The sequence below is a fragment of the Zootoca vivipara genome, chromosome 6 (genome assembly GCF_963506605.1).
Source record: "Zootoca vivipara chromosome 6, rZooViv1.1, whole genome shotgun sequence".
Classification (NCBI taxonomy): Eukaryota; Metazoa; Chordata; class Lepidosauria; order Squamata; family Lacertidae; genus Zootoca; species Zootoca vivipara.
In genome coordinates, this window is record NC_083281.1 from 29465392 (window position 1) to 29487821 (window position 22430).

The 22430-nt window shown below is 43.8% G+C and overlaps 1 protein-coding gene across 5 annotated transcripts in view; it reads left to right on the forward strand.

Moving 5' to 3' along the window:
• Positions 1–22430, forward strand: part of EYA3 (EYA transcriptional coactivator and phosphatase 3) — a 56864-nt gene that overhangs the window by 25149 nt on the left and 9285 nt on the right. For 4 of the 5 annotated variants that reach the window (XM_035116871.2, XM_035116872.2, XM_035116868.2 and 1 more), the window contains 9 exons: positions 1671–1750; positions 3953–4019; positions 5722–5864; positions 9352–9489; positions 17904–17989; positions 18205–18388; positions 19547–19686; positions 20940–21023; positions 22226–22315. In XM_035116871.2, coding sequence (XP_034972762.2) covers positions 1671–1750; positions 3953–4019; positions 5722–5864; positions 9352–9489; positions 17904–17989; positions 18205–18388; positions 19547–19686; positions 20940–21023; positions 22226–22315 — 1012 coding nt within the window. The remainder of the gene's footprint in view (positions 1–1670; positions 1751–3952; positions 4020–5721; positions 5865–9351; positions 9490–17903; positions 17990–18204; positions 18389–19546; positions 19687–20939; positions 21024–22225; positions 22316–22430) is intronic. The other variant, XM_035116875.2, reaches the window with a different exon arrangement.

Here is a 22430-nt window from a genome sequence, read left to right on the forward strand (position 1 = left end):
GTCCCATTGAGTATAGTGCCCCAGTACAAGAAAAAGCCTAGTTGGTTATTATGAGTCTATGAATCTCTGAGCCTCAGGCTAGTGCACCCCACCTCCCTTTCCTCTTTGCATGAAAGAGGAAGAGATTGCAAGGAAGTGCAGCTTTCTATTTTATTTGAGTATGGGAGGCTGGTTTGAAAAAATCAGAATATTGCACCATGGTTTGATCCTAGTTTGCATCCTAACTATAGTTTGCACAAACCACAGTTCCCCATATTCGGAATTGGAAAACTGTGGTTTGTTTCAAACTGTAGGAAGTTTTCAGTCTCTGCCCACACAGGGGGAGGGAAGAGGGAGCCATGAACACTTTAGGCTTGCAATTCCACATTCTCATAACAATAAATGATGTTTTTCAGATAGCTCCTGCGTAACTGTTTGTAGGATCCCACTGCATGTTATATCCCACATGCTTTTTGTGTGTAATGTAGCATTCAAGAAAATTATTGAAAGCATTACTTTACTTAGCAGCTGGGAAACCCCCAAATTCCATATTACATCGAGTGCAAATAATGCCTCTAACAACACATAAGAACATAGAAAGTAGTCTTCTACCAAGGCAGATCATTGGTTTATCTAGCTTAGTATTGTCTACGCTGCCTGGCAATGGCACCCCAGCACTTCAGGCATCAAAGCCAGGAGTTTCCGCATGCCAAGCAGTTGCTCTATTACTGTGACCCTTCCCATCTCTAAATTGGAGTTTTTATAGTCATTTCAGTAATTTTAGTTAAGGGAAAATATGTGTACCCTCTCACTAGGAAAACATACTTGCTACAATTAAGCTTCATACACAATTTTCAGCTGTGGGCAAATGATTACTAGATCCCAGTTAAAGCACATGTTTTCATAGAATCATAGAGATAGAAGGGACCCATGGGGTCATCTAGTCTAACCCCTGCAATGCAGGAATCTCAGCTAAAGCATCCATGACAGATGGCCATCCAACCTCTGCTTAAAAACCTCCAAGGAAGGAGAGTCCACAACCTACCAAATATTACAAAAACTTTTGTTTAGGGATAAAACCATGGCTGTACATTGTGCTAATAAAAATGTATCACCACCACCATCATCATCATCATGTCTGAAGCACCTCATGTCCACTAAGCACTGTGCACAGATTAAAAACAAGGTCTAAAAGACACAACACAAAATGGATGGGTGGAGGGTGGCTGTGGGGACAGGCGAGGAAGAAGTTCCATTGCACACACAGAACTGCAGCTTTAAACATGGCTCTCTGTCTTGAACTGGGATAAGGAATATTTAACTTAACAACGGTTTCAATTGTGAAAACTGGGGATGGAATGAAGAACATGGAGAGGGACTCCCCCCCCCCCGAACACGCACCCCTCAATTCTTTCTAGATGGTATGAGATCCTCCTGCATGGTGTGGGATGGGCCATGTGGGACGATCAGAGGAGAAGTGTTAACCCAAAATTGGGTGGAGGCACCTTGTGCAAGTGGAGCTCCATTTGTGCAGGGCACCACACTCAGTTTGCAGTGATTCATCCCTTCTGGTTTGTCTTCTTAACTGTGCTTAGAGAGCAAGCTATATTTTGACCTGATGTTGAAATTGAGCCAGTGCTTCTGTACTGCAGAGATAAGCAACAGCGCCTGTTTCTTATTGATCCTTTCAGGCAAGTGAACAGCACAGACGATAGCGATCAGAAACCTGAATCCTCAAGCCTTGGCTCAAACCTGTCCATGTCCAATGAAAGTAAGTGGCTTCTTTATCTTTATAGTTGAGTAGAAGAACTGGGTAAGTTTGTGTGCCTGAATTGTATATACAAGTCCTTAGAACTTAGTCCTTAGGTTTCTGAGGAGAATCTAGACACACACACACACACACACACACACACACACACACACACACACAGAATAGCATTAAGCTATTCCTTTGAACTCGCCTGTCAGTGAAACCAAATGGGGAAGGGAATGTACTACCTCTCTCTGTCATAGAAACATAGGGTGCTGCCTTATATTGAGTCGGATCGTTTGGCTCAATATTGTCTATGCTGACAATATACTGAATATTGTCTAGGCTACTCTTAAGATTTCAGGGATTGAACCTGGGACCTTCTGCAGGCAGAGCAGATGCTCTACCACTGAGCTACAGCCCCTTCCCCGTAATTTTATTTTCTCTGTTCTGTAACCACAAAGGAACTAGATGGGGGTAGTATTTGCCCCATTGCCTCATGCACTTGGGGATGTAAAAGCATCTGGCTGAAGATCTCCTAGGTCTGTCAAAGGCTAAATTCAGGCATAACACTAATCATGGTTTGTAAAGCGAAGGTTTGGCATAACGTTGGCACCCACACCATTGTTCGCGTGGGGCTGCTGAGCCAGGATATCAAGAGGCTGCTGCAACAGGAGAGAACTTAGGATGCTAATATTGAAAACGAAAGCCATGAGCTGCTAACTCTGTTTCTTAAGAAGGGCTGTCCACCACAGTATTCTCTCAAATCTCTCTGCTCCTTTAATTGTTTGACTGGATCATTCTGGTGACAGTCAATACATTGTCAGGTGAAGCATACCAAAACTGCCTTTTGCTCTCTCCTGCTGGTTCAGCCATAGCTGGCATTTGGTCCTAACCTGGGTATCTAACCAAGAGACTACTGCTCATAGCTTAAAGGCAGTGGTGGGAAGGGCTGTAGCTGAGTGGTAGAGCACACGTTTTTCAGGTTCAGACCCTGGTTTCTCCAGGTTAGGGCTGAGAAAGAATCCTGCCTGAAACTCTACAGAGCTACAGTCCATCAGCGGTGATAATATTGAGCTTAATGGGCTTTAGTCTGACTTTAGAACAAGGCAGCTTCCTATGGGACACAACTAATTATAGTAAACCCACCCAAACTTTAGGTAACCTATAGGGAAGGATCTTGTCCTGGGCACAGCATCCCCATAGCAAGTATAGTTGCAAACTGGTAGCTTGGGGAGAAAGTGCTGAGTTTCAGATACTATCACTGAAGTGCTATGCGATCACACTAGCCAGATTGTTCTCTCCCTAACATAGGAAAAGAGCCATAGGACTCTAAGGCTACATACACGCCAAGAATTCTGGGAACTGTAGATTGTAGTGCTGAGAATTGCAGCTCTGTGCTAGAGAAACCACAGTTCCCAGGATTCTTGGGGGGGGGGATGTGCTTTAAATGTATGGTGTATACTCAGCCCCAAAAAGGAAAAGGGTGTATGGTAGCATATTGAAGACTTCTAATCATACAAAGCAGTTGTACAAGTAATTTCTAGGACTTACCCCTACTGCCTGCTGACTTGCCTGCTTATAGATAAGCACTGTGTAATATAGGAGGAGGGTATTCTCGGAGGAGTATACAGTTACTTCTGTAAGCACAGCATGCAGAACACGTGGAAGTAACCATACAGCTGTCCTTGAATACCCTCCTCTGGCATAAAGCTTGGGCAAAGTAGCTCATTTTAGTGAGCTGCTACACACATTTTCACAGCTAGAATTAGCTCTTGCTGTGATTCCTTCTTTTCTATGTAATGCTTCTCTGGCTTAATAATTCTCCCATATTGGCCTAGTTCAGAGAATCATTTAACCCAGGAGTGGAGACCCTTTCGCCATGTATCTGTTGCTCGACTACAAGCCCCATCATCTCTGACCATTAGCCATGCTGACTGGGTCTGAGGGGAGTTGAGTCCAACAGCATCTGGTGGACCCAGATGCCTTCTAAGCCATTAGAAGATTGTGAATGAGTCACAGCAAGGCTCTAGCACTGCTCCCCTCGTCTCCTTATTCCCTCATGAGAGAGGAGGGTGAAAACTCCCGCTTATACTGGAATGCATATGTCTTCTAAATACAACGATGAACATTACAACTTTGTGATGTTTGCGCTGCTATGTTCAAAATGATTGTTCTCTTAAATAATTTACATGTACTTATTGATCTCTATATATTTTCCAGTTATGCCATGCACTGATTACATCTCAAGGTCATCAAATGAATATACCTCACAGATGTATTCTGCAAAGTAAGTTGAATAGTTCGGCTCAACTAATGGTTTGTTTCTCCATAGTGTTCAATAGGGTTCCACTTTCACAACATACTACTACTAGGTGAAGGAATGTGGGCCCAGTTTTCACAACATACTACTACTAGGTGAAGGGATGTGGGCCCAGTTTTTGTCTTAAGACACTTTACGTTGACAACACAGCGTTCAGTCTCAGATCAGTAGCAACTTTGCCCATAGCTAAAGAATACTTTAAATGGCAGGAGAGACCATCTCCTTGCAATGAAAAGGATTGTGTGCTCACATGGGGAATGGGGAGCAGTCAGCCATGGGCCTGCCCTGCCCTTTCCCCCCTCCTTGGAAGAGTTTACCTTAAAAAATGCACACCATACAGTCCTTCTTCCCCTGTCAGAAATACTTGTTAAATTGTGAGGGCGAACGCATTGCACCTAGAAATATATTTTCCTCCATTGCCTGTTGTGTACACCTTCTGTGTGACAGAAGTGCACGTAGCACTCTGGAGACCACATGCTCCTGTCTTTTAGAGGGTGTATACACCCCAGAAGCCTCAACTTGAGCAATAGACAGGAGACCATGAATCTCATAAGACCCCCATGCCCAAGACGTTGATCGTGATCAACTCAGGGACTGCAGACTGATTTTTGTTGATTGCAGGCTGAGAAAGGAAAGCCTTTCTCTGCAGCCAGACGCAGCAGCAGCCGCTGCTGCCAGTCTCATGTAAGACTGAGTTCCTCCTCCTCCAGCTGAGTCTCCTTCCAAAGCTGGCTTGCCTTCCTTCCTTCCTTGCTGCCCCCTCTGCATTGCCTGCATGTTTGACAAACTGGATGGGGGGAGGCAGGGAACAAAGAGCTCCTTGCCTGCTCACCCGCTAGTTCAAAAGCAAATAAATAAATAAGAAAGGAGCCGCCCCCCTCCACAAACAGCGAGGGAGGCAAAGAACAAAACATGGGGAAAGCCCCCTTAGCGCTCCATGAGTTTGAGCGAGGGAAAGGCTTTAACGCACAACAGTAGTGGAAAGAGAGGTGGAGTAAGGGCTTGGGGATGCTGACACGACATCAGCTGCATTTTAACGCAACAGTTAGGGAAAGCTGGAGGTGGAGTGAGTGAGGATGGTGTGTGTGTGTGTGTGTGTGTGTGTGTGTGTGTGTGTGAGAGAGAGAGAGAGAGAGAGAGAGAGAGAGAGAGAGACCCTGCGTGCTCTGACTGTCATCTCAGAGAATGGGCTGCTTTTGGGGGGGGGGGAGAAGAGCCCTGCACGCTCTGACTGTGAAATAAAGATTTGTTTGTTTGTTTGTTTAATGACTTTGGAGGGTGGTAGATCACTGCCAGTTTTTGGTACTGAATTACAGATCACAACCTCCTCAGTGTTGGACGTGCCTGTCATAAGAGATGAGCATTGTCTCCTGAGTTCCCTGGCTGTGACGAGGTTGCTTTGAAACGAGGAACAGTTTCCTCTCTCTCCCCAAAGGAGCAAGTGTGCAGCCTGTGGCAGCCTTGTGCTATCAGGAGGAAGCCAGGAAGGGGAGGCAATTCCATGTACCCCAAGCAGACTCTCTCGTTCTGCTGTAATACTACTATAGGGAGTATAGACAGATTGAGCTTGGGAGTGGGAAACTCTTCACTCCCTTCCTTACCTAACCCTATTGCCTAGTTACTTATTAACATCCCTTAATGGCAACATTTTTCTTTTTTTTTAAACCAGGCCATATGCACATATTCTTTCTGTACCTGTATCGGAAACGATGGCCTCTTATTCTGGTCAGACTCAGTACCAAGCACTGCAGCAGTCGCAGACATATGCTGTTTATCCTCAGACAACCCAAGCCTATGGACTACCTCCTTTTGGTAAGCCAGAGTTCTTACAGTAAAAGGTGTTTTGTAAAACTTTGTATGTAAATTACTATTTTCCTTCATAAGAACCTAAGAGGAGCCCTGCTGTGGATCAGGCCAAAGGCCCATCTAGTCCAGCCTCCTCCTCCTCCTCCTCCTCACCATGTCCAACGAGATGCCAGGGTAAACTCACAAGCAGGACCTGAGTGCAACAGCAACTCTTCTTACATATATAATGCAAGAAGCCACACATGTTTCTGGAATGGCTGACACACGAGTCTTACATAAGAAACTGTACTTGCTTCATTGCCTGAATTATTGAATGTGAAAGCATCATGCATTTTCTAAAGCTATCTGGCATTCTTAATTTTGGGTGTGGGTGTGTTAACCCTAGTGTACTCACTCTTTATCATAATGGATTACCAAGCTGCTCACAGAAACTTTTCCAGTAATTTGATGGCAGTTTTTAAAATTTCTTTGGTGAAATTCACCTGGGCACTATCTGTACTGTTACTGTTGTGATAGTACCACCCAACCTGCTGTCCAGCAGCCTTCTTTACCAAACTGATATAGGAGGTCTCTGGCATGGTTTTAGAGAAACCTGGGAGTATTGTCCTGCGTAACTGCAACATCCATGCTGAAGCTGTTCTCAGTGGTCTGGCTCAAGACTTCATGACCTCAATGTCAGCCACGGAGCTGTCTCAAGATGTCTTCGACCTAGTACATAGTGAAGGGTACACCCTCAGTTTGGGTTTTGCCCTTGGTGGCAGGTTTCGTGGCCTGGAAATAAGGTGGGTAGCTGGTTCTGTGACACTTTTTGATGAAGTTTGGGCTAATGGTACCAGTTTCCCCCCACAGGAGTGGAGAACCAATTAAGATGGCCCAATCCCGGATACTTCTGGATTCTGATGGAGTTCTTGATACTCCTTTCTCGATGCTGGTGATACTTCCCAGGCTCTCGCTTTCCATTGGAATGGCAAGATGTGGAATGGCATTGATATGATTGCTCCTGAGTCTCTGGTGCTGCAGAATGCGTTTGGCCTCCTGGTATACTGGCCTCCTGGTATACTGGAGAGCTGCTTGTTAAGAAACAAGCCAGATGACATCTGGAGTGTGGGTTGTGGTGAAAGCAGCAAAGGTGTAAAAGCGTACTTTGCTGCCTTCATCTTCTCCTCAAGTAAGCATCCAGTGGAGCTCTTCAGAGTGGCCCATTGGCTGTTGACATTTATAACTTTAGGCAGAGCCCAGAACCCTTGGGAGACCCACTGTGATGAGCACTTTGAGGTCAAAGTCATCCATCTCCATAGTTAGTTTGATGCCATGGTTGTCACAGCTCCAAGTCAGGTTTCTAATGTTCCATCAAGCCTTGTTTTGCGGGATCATTTTCAGTTTTTGCAACCCAGTGACATGCAAGTTTATGCCCAGCCACATTCTCTCTCAAACCTTCATGGCTGATTAAAGCTAGCCAGCGTGAAGGGGCATACTGTAACTGGATGGGTCCAGAGTGTGACAAATTGATCTTTGCATAAAGAGGTGATGCCTGCTGCCTTTAAGGAGGAAGCGGTGCAGCCTCTCTTGGAAAAAACCAACCGATTATTTAACAACTACCGCTTAGTCTTAAATACCCTCTTTTGGGGCACAGTACTCAAGAAAGTAACACAGATAGGGCTTATCAACCTAGGAAGGTAGCCCATCTAGGAGAAGGAAAACTCTGATCCTAAACTTATGCTGCCTTGCGGTATATATTCAAGAGAAGAAAAGGCCAAGGAGTAAACTCTGCACAAATCCAGAGTAGAGTCCCTAAGGCAGTTGGATGCCTCCTTGTATGCCTTCTTCTGGCAACTCCTGCAGCCAAGCTGCTATCCTTGGGACTACCTCAGTGAGGCCAAGAGGGGGTCTTGTCGTCTAGTGCCCAAGACTTCCATAGACACTGCGCAGGCTTGCAGCCTTTGGTGCTAACACAGCAGTTTGACCACACCCTCAGAGGCACACTCTGAGACAGAAAGAAATGACAATAGAATTCAGGCATTCTTGGAGGTTATGAATTATCTAAACCCCTTCTAGTCTGGGTTCAGATCTGGCTTTAGGAGTGAATCAGGATGGATGACCTTTATCAGGAAAAGATGAGAAGTGTCCCTGCTGTTTCAGCCCAATCTCTCATCAGCTTTTGATATCATCAACCTTGGGTATTGGGGCACTGTTCTGCAGTTCTAACCTTCTTTCCAGAAGTCAGTATTGGATGAGTGTTTCTTGGGCCCCTAGCCCTTGAGCTATGGGATGCTGCGGGACATTATGGTATCTCTGGTGCTATTTTAAATCTATATTAAGATGTTGGGAGCGGTCATTAGGAGTGAGGTGTCATCAGTATGTTGATGGTAGCCAACTCTATTTCTCTGTAACATCAGGAGTGGTTATGAAAGCCATGGACCAGTGTCTGGATGCAGTGTTGGGCTTGATCGGGACTAATAAGCTCAGTTTGAATCCTCAAGGGCAGGTACATAGTCTGGGGGTACTTTTAGATCAAGCTCTGTCACTGGAGGTGTCTGGTAGCTAGGAGTGCCTTTTACCAGCTTTGTAAATTAGGCCTCAGAAATCATCGCAGATTCCCTGGGATGTTGGTCATTGTTATCTGGCTTATTGCCACATGTGATTATGGCCAGTGGCTCTCCAGGATCTCTCCAGAGAAGGATCTTTCCCATTAACTGCTACTTGATCTGTTTAATGCCAGGGAATATACCTGGGATCTTCTCTGTGCAAAGCACAAAGTGATCTGTGGTCTCCCTCTCTACCCAACACACCTGATAAGGTCTGACAAATGAATAGTTACCTCGGATCTGGGTCATTTTAAACGTAGTTGACAATAGATAAAAGATTATAGATGAGCACAGTAGCAGAGAGTCGGGTCTAGCTGCTCTTGTACGTGACAAGAGGATAGTTTGAGCAAAATAAATACCTTTTTTCAAATTGATTTCATCAAGTGTGTGTGCTGTTCTCTTGTGTTATCTCTCATGTATATTCTTGGTAATTGATCTTAAATGCATCATGCAGTAATTATCATTGAACGTGTCAGTGGAATATTCCTGTGAATAGTGTGCCAGAGAAACAGTTCAGAACGGAAACAAATGCTGGTAACATTATCCTCCACACAACCAGCTCCCTGTAGTGCTGTGCAGGAATTGAAAGGGTGATGATCAGCTCCTTAACATCAGTCCAGTAAGAGTTTCATTAGAAACGCCAGGACATTTCTCCCCCTGCAAAGGCTTGGAAATTAACCTTACCACACCTCTTCTCCCTCTTTTAATTTTGGCTAGCTTTTCTCCCCATCTTCTTCCTCTTTGCTGTTTTCTCTAGGCTTGTGCCTCAAAATTTGCACATTAACCACCTTCCATATTTAGGTGATGGGTTTTGTCACTTGTACTCGGAGGCAAAAAGGATCTCGGTGGGAAGCCTGGCTTGACCACCACCAATTTTGTTTGTAACTGGTGCAATTTATCTGATTCAGGTGCACTGTGGCCAGGTATGAAACCTGAGAGTGGTTTAATTCAGACTCCATCTCCAAGTCAGCACAGTGTTCTTACCTGCACTACAGGGTTAACCACAAGCCAATCCAGCCCAGCACATTATTCTTATCCTATTCAAGGTAAAGGTCAGCATGGTTTTTTATCTACGTACCTCTTCCCTGTAACCCGGTTTAGAAACCGCGAAGAGGCCAGCACGTTTTGTCTTTGTTTTGTGCATGCTTCTCTGTGCTTTGTGAGTCATGGTTCCCTCCATCCCTCCCACCTTGCCATTAGCCTTCCTTTTTCACTGATTTGCCAAGATCTGCTGTCTGTAACAGGAGAATTTCACTGTGCCGTGCTTCTGAAACTCTCACAGACGCAGGAGGGTGACTGCTCGGGAAAGGGAGGAATGGGTTACAGAAATCAAATGCATGCCACTGTTCAGCATGTCTGTGTTCGTTTTCCAATATCACTGGGCTTAAGCTATCAAAATGCATAGGGGCCTAGCTGTTAAGAGCTACCAACTATTACTTTCTTTATTTTAAAGATTTGTACCCCGCCTGTTGATCAAATGGTCTCTGTGGCAGATTGCAACAATTAAGAAAGAAAATGGCTATTCAACAGCTCTTGTTCTAGCTAGTGAGAGAGATCAACGTGTCCTTTCTCCCCACACTGCTGCAGTCCTGGTCAACTGGCAGTTAAGAGTACTTTTTGACAGGGAAGAATCTCCTACAAGCTGCTTATTTTGTGGCCAATGGCTGCATATGCACTCCAGTTCCCTCCTTCATGGCCTGATTTGCAGTAACCATAGTATCTTGTTGCCTCTGAATTAAACAAACTGTAGCTACCAGTACTGCTGCAAAGCACGATTTACCTCTCAGCTAGAATTGGAAACTCTGTTCCAACCATGGTTTGCAGGCCATCTGTTTTATGTTGGCATTTAGCTTAGCCAGTTTGGATGTAACAACAAATTCTGATTGTTGTGAATCAGGAAGCAAGCCAGGGACTCAGAGTGCACAAAGGAAGGGGGAAGAACAGAGAGTATCTGGGCCCAAAGCCCATTCATGCTGTATTTGGCTGACTCAAGTTAAGCCACTTGCTGCTTCCTCAGATTCAGTGGCGTACCAAGCCCAGGCGGTACCCGGTGCAGCGCCTGTGCGGCACCCCACACGTGCACACTCCGTACGGGGTGCCGCACATGCGCAGTCTGTACAGGGTGCCTCCGTCCACCGTATGTAAGGCCACTGCGGGGCATATTTGGCAGCCCGTACGGACTGCGCACGCGTGGGATGCCACACATGCGCAGTCCGTACGGGTTGCCGCTGGTACGTGGCGGCACCCCATAGCCTTACAGGCTGCGGCTCTCATGCTGCAGCCTACTACAGCTGCCATGCACCAGTGGCATCCCGTACGGACTGTGCATGTGCGGCATCCCACGCGTGCGCAGTGGCCTTACGGGCTGCTGCTTGTGCATGGCGGCTGTATAGGCTGCTGCGCGAGCAGCACCCCGAGTGTCACCCCCCTCCAGGGCGGCACCCAGGGCAGCCCGCTCCCATTGCACCCCCTTGCTACACCCCTGCTCAGATTGTGGTGGGAATATGGTTAACGCTCATTTCACTTACAGATGATTAGCTCCCCATGTTGTTAGAGCTGCTAAACACAACTGTTTTAACTGTTACACATGCAGCAAGTGACCTGTTCCCATCCACATTTGCATGTGATGGTTTATGCTCCACCCCAATACTGACCTTGTTCGCATGTCACAATATTCCGTATTACCATGAACTCATCAATTTGGGTTTGCTTTGCTCCTCCCTGCAAATGTTTAGGGGAAATAAACAATTATCCCTGGCTTAGTATTATTATTCAGACTGGGAATCATGGTTTGTTGCACTCCAAACAGTTCAATTAGAACAGGCACCCCCAAACTTGGCCCTCCAGATGTTTTGGCACTACAATTCCCATCATCCCTAAACACTGGTCCTGTTAGCTAGGGATGATGGGAGTTGTAGCCCCAAAACATCTGGAGAGCCAAGTTTGGGGGTGCCTGAATTAGAATACAAATTGGCCACCTCCTTCCTCTTCAGCTGGAAGAGGGCTGCTGGTCTCAAGCTACTAAAGCTAGGAGCCAATGAACATGTTAATGTTAGTTACATCTCTGTTCTTTTAAGTATAGGGTATTCCCCCCCCCCACACACACACACACTGTGGGGGCCCTGATCCAGGTCAGCACCCTAGCATGGAGTGGGAAAGAAATTTATTTTTTTAACTCTTTGCCTTTATATATTCCTGAACTGGATTTGGAGGGGTGGGGGTGGGAGGAGCAGGTCCCACACTGCAGTTTGTATAAGAAAAAGTGCTCCCATTCTAGTAAATGGGAGTTTTTCTTTCCACTGTAAATTGCAGGCACAAGGCTCCCCCCCCCCACCTGTTTGGACTGGGCCCCTCACACTGGCCATTTGCGTGCAAAAAGCCTGCATTTAAACTAATGTAAAATATAGTTTGACCCTAACCAGATTTTATATAAATGAACAGAATCATACTGCCTCTCTACATTTGATTTTGAAGTAACGCTTAATTTTATAGCACATTCAAGTAGGTATAATAACTTCTGTTTTGTGCTCGAAAACATCTAGTATTCACCCAGCTGGCCTTGTGTGAATCCTCATATTTCACAGGGTTTGGGGTTCATTAAAAAAAACCCAGCAGTGAAGAGTGTGATCTTAATGTTCTGGTTACCAGTATGCAGCTGTCTCCAAAACAAGAAACCAAACCTCGACTCTGGCACATTGTGTGTACTATGGGTACATGAATTTCAAAAACTCACTTTTGGTATCACTGAGCAGACCTTGGAAGAAATGCAGACCAAACCGCTTGCCCATAAGATGGAAATGCAGACTGCTGGGATAGATTTGGTGTTTTTCATCCAGATCTTATGTCCTTGTGACGCATAGCAGGCTTATTGATCAAAAACAATATCACATAAGCAAGATGAGGAGAGCCACAGCCAAGCAGCTGGTAGATCTGGACTGAAAACAACAGCATGCTGTCATCCCTAAGTGCACCTTTCTTTTTCTTTTCTTTTTGTCAGTTGCATTAAGAATTGTAAGCTGCAATACAGCATCACTGGGGGGGGGGACTAGCTTTGAGAGCTTTCTGCTTATCAGACAAACAGTCTACTATAAAGCAAGAGGCACACAATCTGGAAGGAGCTCCCAGAAGGATTTCAAATGCTAATGTAGCTGATTTCCTCAAATTAAGTAATTTTCTATTGCCTTTGATGAAGTAGGTCATTCACTCTGGGGGATTAAATTGTTTGCTTCAACTCCATTAAGAGCATCTCTATATTAATAATAATAATAATAAATTTTTATTTATACCCCGCCCTCCCCAGTCGGAACCGGGCTCAGGGCGGCTCACACCAATAAAATTACAGTAAAACATAAAAAGCAATTAATTAAAATACAGATTAAAATACAGTATTAAAATTTAAAATGCAGCCTCATTTTGAGTAGTCAAATTCAAGCCATGAGGGAGGAAAAACGCAGGGGTCAGACTAAGTCCAACCCAAAGGCCAGGCGGAACAGCTCTGTGTTGCAGGCCCTGCTGAAAGATGACAAATCCCGCAGGGCCCTGGTCTCCTGTGAAAGAGCGTTCTACCAAGTTGGGGCCAATACTGAAAAATCCCTGGCCCTAGTAGAGGCCAATCTAGCCACCTTATGGCTTGGGATCTCCAGAATATTGTTGTTTGTGGACCTTAAGGTCCTCCGCGGGGCATACCAGGAGAGGCAGTCCCGTAGATACGAGGGTCCCAAGCCGCATAGGGCTTTAAAGGTCAAAACCAGCACCTTAAACCTGATCCTGTACTCCACCGTGAGCCAGTGCAGCTGGTAAAGCACTGGATGAATGTGATCCCGTAGCCGCGACCCCGTTAGGAGCCTTACCGCGGCATTCTGCACCCGCTGGAGTTTCTGGGTCAGCTTCAAGGGCAGCCCCGCGTAAAGCGAGTTACAATAATGAAGCCTGGAGGTGACCGTTGCATGGATCACTGTGGCCAGATCAGGGCGAGAGAGGTAAGGGACCAACTGCTTGATACGGCGGAGATGGAAAAATGCCACCTTTGCTGTGGATGCAACCTGTGCCTCCATGGAAAGGGAGGCGTCGAAGGTTACACCCAAGCTCTTGACAGAAGGCGCTGGCACTAATTGAGCCCCTGTAAGAGATGGGAGTTGGCCCCCCAGCCCCAAGTTGTCTCGACCCAGCCAGAGGACCTCTGTCTTCGAAGGATTTAGCTTCAGTCGGCTCCCACATAGTCATCCAGCCACGACTTCCAAGCACCTGGTCAGTGTGTCTGGGGCCAAGGCCATCCATCAACAGATAGATCTGGGTGTCATCAGCATATTGATGACAACCCAGCCCCAAACTCCGGACAATCTGGGCAAGGGTGCGCATAAAGATATTAAAAAGCATCGGGGAAAGGATTGCGCCTTGCAGGACTGTGCCCTGAATCCCCACGTCGGCAAGGCGGTGGTCTAAAAGTTCGTGATCGACCATATCGAAGGCTGCTGACAAATCTAAAAGAAAGTCCCTGTGCCAAGGGACAAGTTGATGATCTCACCCAGGGGGGCCCGTACCTCATCTGGACACGCTCTAATCAGCCAAGATGGGCACGGGTCAAGGGGGCAGGTGGTGGGCCTTCCAGCTCGGAGGAATCTGTCTACATTGGCAGGGAGTATCTGATCGAATTGGTCCAATACTGGACTCGAAGACAGTCGAGGGGCCTCCAGTTCTGTTGGAGGGGCCTCCAGTTGGCAGGGAGGTCATGGCTGCTGTTCAGCTGTGGCATGTAACAGAGCCCCCTCTCACATTCAGCTCATGGCCAGTTTGTTTAATATGGAAATTCTCTTGCAAAGAGAATTTGCACAGCACCCAGGCTTAAATATGGCATAGAGTGAGGCATGCGTAAACCCCTTGATTTCAGTCGGCTTTACCATGCCTAATTATGTGTTTGCGTTAGTTTTTAAGAAGATCAAAAAATTATTATTATTATTATTATTATTATTATTATTATTATTATTATTTCTAGCCAGGAAGCTGCTCTATGATACTTCTTTCCACTCCCCTTGCCTTTCCTTTTTCCTTTTTCTTTTAAAATAATTTTTTATTCATTTTCCAATTACACATTACAAAAACAAAACAAAACATCATACACAAACACACAACAATTAAACCAATTATCCTCATCATAACCTTTTCATCTCATCTCTTTTTTACTCTTACGAGCTGAGACCTCCCTCCCTCCCTTCACATGGCTTTGTTGTTTTAGACTTATCTCACAGTTCCTTATAACTTCGCTCTCAATTCGTAGGATTTATTTTAGTCCTGCAAGTGTCTTTATAATTGTACAGTTTTTCTCCATATAGTCAATAAATTTACACCACTCTCTCTGGAACTTTGTCTCTCCCTGATTTCGGATCGCACAGGTCAACTTTGCCAGTTCAACATAATCATTTTTGTCTGCCACTCCTCAATAGTTGGAACCTCTTGTGTTTTCCATTTTTGGGATAATAAAGTTCTCGCCACGGTTGTGGCATACATAAAAAGTCTCTGATCCCCCTTAGCAATCTCGTCTCCCATTACTCCCAACAAAAATGTCTCGGGTTTTTTGGTGAAAGTATATTTAAACATTTTTTTCAACTCGTTATATAAGTTTTCCCAAAATCTTTTCACTATCTCACATGACCACCACATATGATAAAATTGTCCATCTTTCTTTTTACATTTCCAGCATACTCTACTACTTATCCTATACATCTTGGATAATTTTACTGGTGTTAAATACCATCTATACATCATTTTCATAACATTTTCTTTCAGGGCGGTACATGCGGTAAATTTCATTGTTTCATTCCATAATTTCAACCACGTGTCATACTCAATATTGTGCCCAAAATCTTTTGCCCATTTTATCATCACTTCTTTAGTCATTTTGTCTTTAGTATACCATTCTAACAAAAGATTATACATTTTTGACAGCAATTTCACTCTGCCTCCCATCAATTCTGTCTGGAATTTGGACCATTTGTCTTCAAATCCTACTTTTTTATCTTTCAACAAAACATACCGTAATTAACTTGGTGATATTGCAACCAACCTGTTAACCCTTCTCTGATTTCATCATATGTTTTCAATTTCCATCCTTTATCTGATTTCATCAAAATATCTTCATATGTGATTCTCCTCCCTTCCATATTTAATTTTTTAACAGTTAGAACCTCCACTGGCGAGATCCACCATGGGGTTTTTCTTTCCAACAGCGCTTTATTTCTTTCCCACACTTCATATAATGCTCTTTTAAATACATGATTTGTGAAACTTCTATGTGCTCTAACTTTCTCATACCAGAGATAAGCATGCCAACCGAATCTGTTGTCATAACCTTCTAAATCTAAAAGATCAGTATTTTCCAATGTTATCCATTCTTTTAACCAACAGAGACAGGACGCTTCATAGTATAGTCTTAAATCTGGCACAGAGAATCCACCTCTTTCTTTTTTATCCACTAGAAGTTTAAACTTGATCCTGGGTTTCTTCCCTTGCCAGATGAATCTTGAAATTACTCTCTGCTACTCTCTGAATTGTCCTGTCCCCTTAATTATTGGAATTGTCTGAAATAAGAATAACATCATTTTAATCATTGCGATTCTTCCATAAAATGACAACTTCAATCTGTTCCAAGTCTCCAGATCCTTCTTTCCACATAGGTTCGTAATTATCATTAAATAAATTTATATTTTTTGCTGTCAACCATATTCCTAAATATTTAACTTTCTTTACTATCATCAGTCCACATTTTCTCTGTAATTCTTCTTTATTCTCCTTCTGCATATTTTTAACCACCATTTTCGTTTTCACTCTATTCAGTTTAAAACCTGCCAAACGTGCAAATTCCTCTATTTCGCTTAACACATCTGCAACAGATTCCTCTGGATTTTCTAATGTCAAAACCAGATCATCCGCAAAGGCTTTCAATTTAAATTCTTTTGCACCTACTTTTACACCTCTAATTTCTGATCTTTCTCTCAATCTAATTAAAAGTACCTCCAGGACCGTAATGAATAATAACGGTGAGAGTGGACAGCCTTGCCTGGTACCTTTTGTTATATCAAAATAATCTGTTAACACATTATTTACAATCAGTCTTGCTTTTTGTTCTGAATATATTGCATCAATTCCATTCATAAAAAGACCCCCCACTCTCATCAATTCCAAAGTCTTCTTCATAAACTGCCAAGAAATATTATCAAAAGCTTTTTCTGCATCAATAAACATCAGCACCGCAGGCTTATCGATCCTGGTCTCCAGGTAGTCTATTATATCAATAATATGTCTCACATTGTCTTTCAACTGTCGACCAGGAAGGAATCCTGCTTGATCTTTATGGATTATCTCGTTCAAAATCCCTTTAACTCTGTTTGCTAGAATATCAGCAAAAAGCTTATAGTCATTATTCAACAACGATATTGGTCTGTAGTTCTTGACATCTAGGCCATCTGTATCCTGCTTCGGAATTAATGTTATATATGCCTCTTTCCACGTATTTGGAATCTTCCCTCCTTTTAAAATACTATTCATCACTTCTACCAGTACCGGCGTTAGTTGTCCACTCAAAGTCTTATAATATTTAGCTGAAAGCCCATCAGGTCCTGGGGACTTTCCTTGTTTCATTCTTTTTATGGCATTTTGAATTTCTTGTATCGTCACTAAGGCATTTAATTTCTTCCTTTTATCCTCTGGAATCTGCTTCAATTTATTTTTTTCCAAATATCTATTCGCCTTTCCTTTTTTCTTTTCCAGCTGACACTTAGCATTCTGAGACTATTGAGTGTTCTCAGTCCTCCTTGAGCTGTTTCTGGTTTTGCTTCTTTTTAATAAAGACTTGTGTTTCTGTAAACCTCTGATTTCCCTGGAGCACGCTGATATCACTTGCATGTTCTTCAGTAGCCTTATTTTGGCTCCAATCCTATCCATATTCAGTAGCCTTATTTTGGCTCCAATCCAACCATAGTTCTCTATAGTGATGAAGATGATGATTGATTAGGTTGGATCCAGACAGTGTTATTCACACTTGGGACCACTTGAAACCAATATGTTGGTTAATTTTTCACACTGGTTTTCCTGAAAGGTAAATGCAGATAACTTAGTCTGTTGTTAGTAATAATGTGCAGTTGAAGTTATAGTTTCCCGGCTTTTATGTATGGAAGGAACAATCTTTTTCATGTAGGTTTTTTAAAAAAATAAAACAACAACAACAACTATCTGGCAGAATCTAAAAGCCTTGTTTCCAGAACTGAGGACACTTCCATCCTGTTTAGCAAAAGGATGTCTGTGGGGCAGCATTGTTGCTCAGTCTTTGCAAACTCCACCTTTGATTAAGGAAAGCACAGTTGACGCTAAGAATGCCAGCACTGCAGTTTCCCTGCTCCAATGCCATTTGGCTTGCTGCTTGCACTTCCAACAGATTGACACATAGCCATCTGCTTGATTTTTACAGCTTCAAGTACCAACGCCAACTCAGTTTCCACCACCTCACCTGCTGTCAATATTTCAGCATCAACAGTAGCCAGCATCTCTCAACAGGTATGGTTTCCTCCCATAGAAATAAGCCTGCATCAAACTTTTTTTACTCCATGCTTTTCATTTTTGAATGATAGAAAGCTTTTGTTATTTTTCAGACTGTATGCTTGAATGCTAACAGTGCAATAGTAAGCCATGTTTACTTGGAAGTAGGACACCACTACGTTCAATAAGACTTATTTTGTTTTGTTGTCCCTTTCCCTCTTATTTTTGAATAGGAGTATCCTACATATACAATTCTTGGCCAAAGTCAATACCAGCCATATTACTCCAGTTCAAGCTTTGGAATTGTAGCACCAGCAGACAGCAGCACAGAGAGTCCCACCTTAGCAACAACCACGTATCCTTCTGAAAAACCAAATGCCATGGTGCCTACTCAGACAGCGCAGAGACATTCCTCTGGTAATATGATGGAAAAAGGATAACGATTTCAGATTGCCCCATGTGTTCATGCTGCTTGTATGGAAATGCTTATGTGTGTGCATATTGGGGTGAAACAGTGGAGGACTCGCCTATACCATGAGCTGTGTCTTAGTGCACCTTGGTCTGGTTAATGCACTTGGCTTTTATCGCTGGGAAATTATCTTTTTGCTATTCTACCGATTGCCTTCTGCCCCAACCCTCAGTCCCAGAAGGTCTCAACTTCCACTTTATCTTTTAATTGTTTGCACATCACACCTTTCCCCCAAGGTATACAAGGTGGCATACATATTCTTCATACAGTTATAGAATTGTAGAGATGGAAAGGACCCCAAGGGTCATCTAGTCCAACCCCCTGCAGTGCATCCAGATTCCTGCTTCACACAGTGGTCAGCCAGGCGTCCATGGAAAGCCCATAAGCAGAGCATAAGGGCAAATCACTATTCTGCTTGCGGAACCCAGGAACCAGTTATTCAGAAGCATGCAGCCTCTGATTCTGGGGGTAGCATACAGACACCGTGACTTGCAGGCATTGGTCACCTTCTCCACCACAAATTCGTCTAATCCCCTTTTAAAGCCATCCAAGCGAGTGGCCGTCCGCACATCTTACACCGGTGAATTCCATCAAGTAGCCAATGAATTGCCATCCAGATGTACCAGAGACACATAGGATTGCTCCCTAATAAAGGGGCACCCAGAGCATGAATTAAATCTAAAGGCCTATACAGCTAAAGGCCTATACAGATTGAAACACAGATACTTGAAGGAATACCTATCTCACCTCAACCTGCCTGAACACTTAGGCCACACCTGCAAAGACCCTCTTCTAGCTGGTTTCTCCACCATTTGAAACATGGCGGGTGGGGAGAGATTCACATTTGGGATACTGGTCTGGTGCCTACTGTGACTTTTTAAAACTCATTGATGTTTTGTATCACCTACAAATGTTTCGTATCACCTACAAATGTATCACTCCCAGGTGTGTTATACTGCTGCCTCCTTTGTTGTTTTGGGTGCCATGTTTATTACTCTGCACTGTTCTATTCTTTATGTTACACCAGCTGCTGTAGAAATGCAATGTATTGAGGGTTGGTATATTGAGGCATAAAATAACGAGTCTGTGCTGTCCCTTTTTTCCAGGAGACCCATCTACAAGTCCATCATTGCTGAGAGCGACAGCTAGTAAAGATGTAGAGGAGCAGTCCAGGAAAAACGTGACTGGGAAAAACAGAGGGAAGAGGAAAGCAGACGCTTCTTCACCACAGGATAACGAGCTTGAAGTTAGTGTCCAGCTATTATCACACATTCCCTCCCTCCTTCCCTCCCTAGCTTTAACAGTGTGTTTGGTATTGTAGATCAGTTCAAACTTCTGTGTTTCTAGTCCATAGACCATTGCAAAGCAATATAAAAGTAAGACAGGATAGGTTAGTTGGACACAACTAAACTACAACATATACAAACTTAGAATGCTGAAATTCCTTGGCAAATCACACATTGCCCCTTTAAAAAGAAGTGATTCTTACTCTTAACAAATATTGAAATGGCTAAAATGAAATAAAATAGAAGTTGTACAAATGTAAATGGAAGTATGTAAAACTAAATTACTGCCAATAGAAAATGTGTGGTTTTATCTTGTCTGCTTAGTGGCGGTAAGTAACTTATAGACTCATCCCACTTCAAAATGGTAGCACTAGAAGGACTTGGAAGTCATCTGTGGTGATGAAAGAAACCTCCCAGTAAAGGTACTCTGCTGACCAAGCAAAGGCAGAGGGCAGGCGTCTACTTTTTAGCCAATTGAAAAGCAGCATTCTGCCTGCCAGTCAGAGGAGCTGATGTTCTCCCACACATGTTACCTTCTGCAACTGAAAAGAGCTTTGTAACTTGGTCACACCCCAGCTCACAGTGGTTTACTATGGTAGGCCTCAGCCTCTGACTTCAAGCCCCAGAGTCCTTGACAGTGTCTCTTAATAAACATATTTATACATTCATGATGCAGTGTCATCGATCATCATTCCTGCACAGAAGACACAAAACCCTCACAGGGACATAAGAAAAGCCCTGCTGATTCGGATCAAAGGCCTGTCTAGTTCCGAATACTGTTCTCTCAAAGGCCGACCATTTGCCCCCAAGCAGGACATGAGCACAATAGCCCTCTCCAACAAACTGGGATTCAGAGCCATGCTATCTCCGAAACTGGATGTAATACATAGCCACCATGACTAGTAGCCTTATTCTTCATGAATTTGTCCAATCCCATTTTAAAGGTGTCCAAGTTGGTAGCAAATATTTTACCTTGTGGCAAGTAAGTCCATAGTGTATGTGTTGTGTGAAGCACTTCTTTTTGACTCTGCTGAATCTCCTATTGTAGAGCTTCATTGGGTGATCGCCCCTTGGCAACATTTAAGATTCTTTTTCAAAAGCACTTAATCTATGGTGTCCTCTTTAAGCTTCTAAAATGGAGGTGGGGAGACTTTCTAGGCTAGGCAGTTGAACAAAAGCAACTAACCTCGACTGTTTGTCCTTTCTTCTTCAGCGAGTGTTCCTATGGGACTTGGATGAGACCATCATAATATTTCATTCTCTTCTAACAGGATCATATGCCCAGAAATATGGGAAGGTAACTACTGTTTTTGCTTTTACTGCAAAACTTCTGAATTGTTTGATCTCTTTGCTCTGAGCTAATAAATACTAATTGCAAATCTAGTAAGTGTGCACTCTAGTAGCAGTGAATCAGGGATAGTGCTCAGAAGGAAATATGAGAAACTTTTTATCTGGCCCTGTAACAGAGATGGGATGCCCTTAGATCATGGGTAGGCAAATAAGGCCCGGGGCCAGATCCGGCCCAGTCGCCTTCTAAATCCAACCCGCAGATGGTCCGGGAATCAGCGTTTTTTTACATGCCTTAGATCCACACTCATTTTCTCTCCTTTTTGGTTTCCCTGCTTCAGACTTGGCCTTACTCCTAGGTAAGCCTATGGCTGCAGTCCCATAGACCTGGGAGTAAGTCCCATTGAACTTGCTGGGATTTACATGGACATGCATAAGAGTGCACTGTAGGGTATCTTTCATTGAGTGACAGCTCTGAATACAAGGTGTGACTGAAAAGTTTGGTGAATGGTCACAGAAATCAGACAACGAAATATATTCGAACATACACACCTTATAGGCCTTCAAAGTGGGCCCCCTCTGATACAATGTACCATTGACAACATTTGTAGAACTGTTTGAAACTTCTGGAGAAGTCCTCTTTTCATACTGCTTTCTGTTCCCTCGTCACAGCAGCTTGGGCGTGTGAAATGCTGGAAAATCTGCACCATTTCAGTGCAGATTTCAGTTTTGGAAAAAGAAAGAAATTCAGTGGGGCCGGGTCGGGAGAATATGGAGGGTGGGACAACTCAGTAACCTCAGTAACGATTTCACACGGAATATGCAATTCTTCCGCCATCATTTGGACGGACAAACACCGATCCCACATCAATAACTCATGAACTCTGTTGACATTTGCCGCCGTTCTGCTCGTCGACGGTCTGCCAGACCGAGGGTCATCTTCGATGGCTTGCCACCCTTCATGAAAACACTTAAACCACTCATAACGCTGTCTTTCGAGTTACAGCTTCATCTCCGTACACAATTGTGAGCATTTTGTGGGTTTCCGATGCCAATTGTATGTTCGGATATTTCTCACTGTCTGATTTCTGTGACCATTCACCGATCTTTCTGGTCACACCTTGTGGAATGAGCTTCATGTTCTAAAATATTCCATTTTACTTTAATGCAGTTTAATACTGGCCTCTTTCTCTTTTCCATTCTAACTTCTAGGATCCAACTCTAGTGATTAGCTCTGGTTTGACCATGGAAGAAATGATTTTTGAAGTTGCCGACACACACTTATTTTTCAATGACTTAGAGGTATGTTTTCTCTTCCAAATTCCAGTTTTAATGCATGAACTTTCCAAAGGTTATTGGACTACAGTTCCTATAATGCCTTGCTGCTAGCTATTCTGGCTGGGGCTGCTGGGAGTTG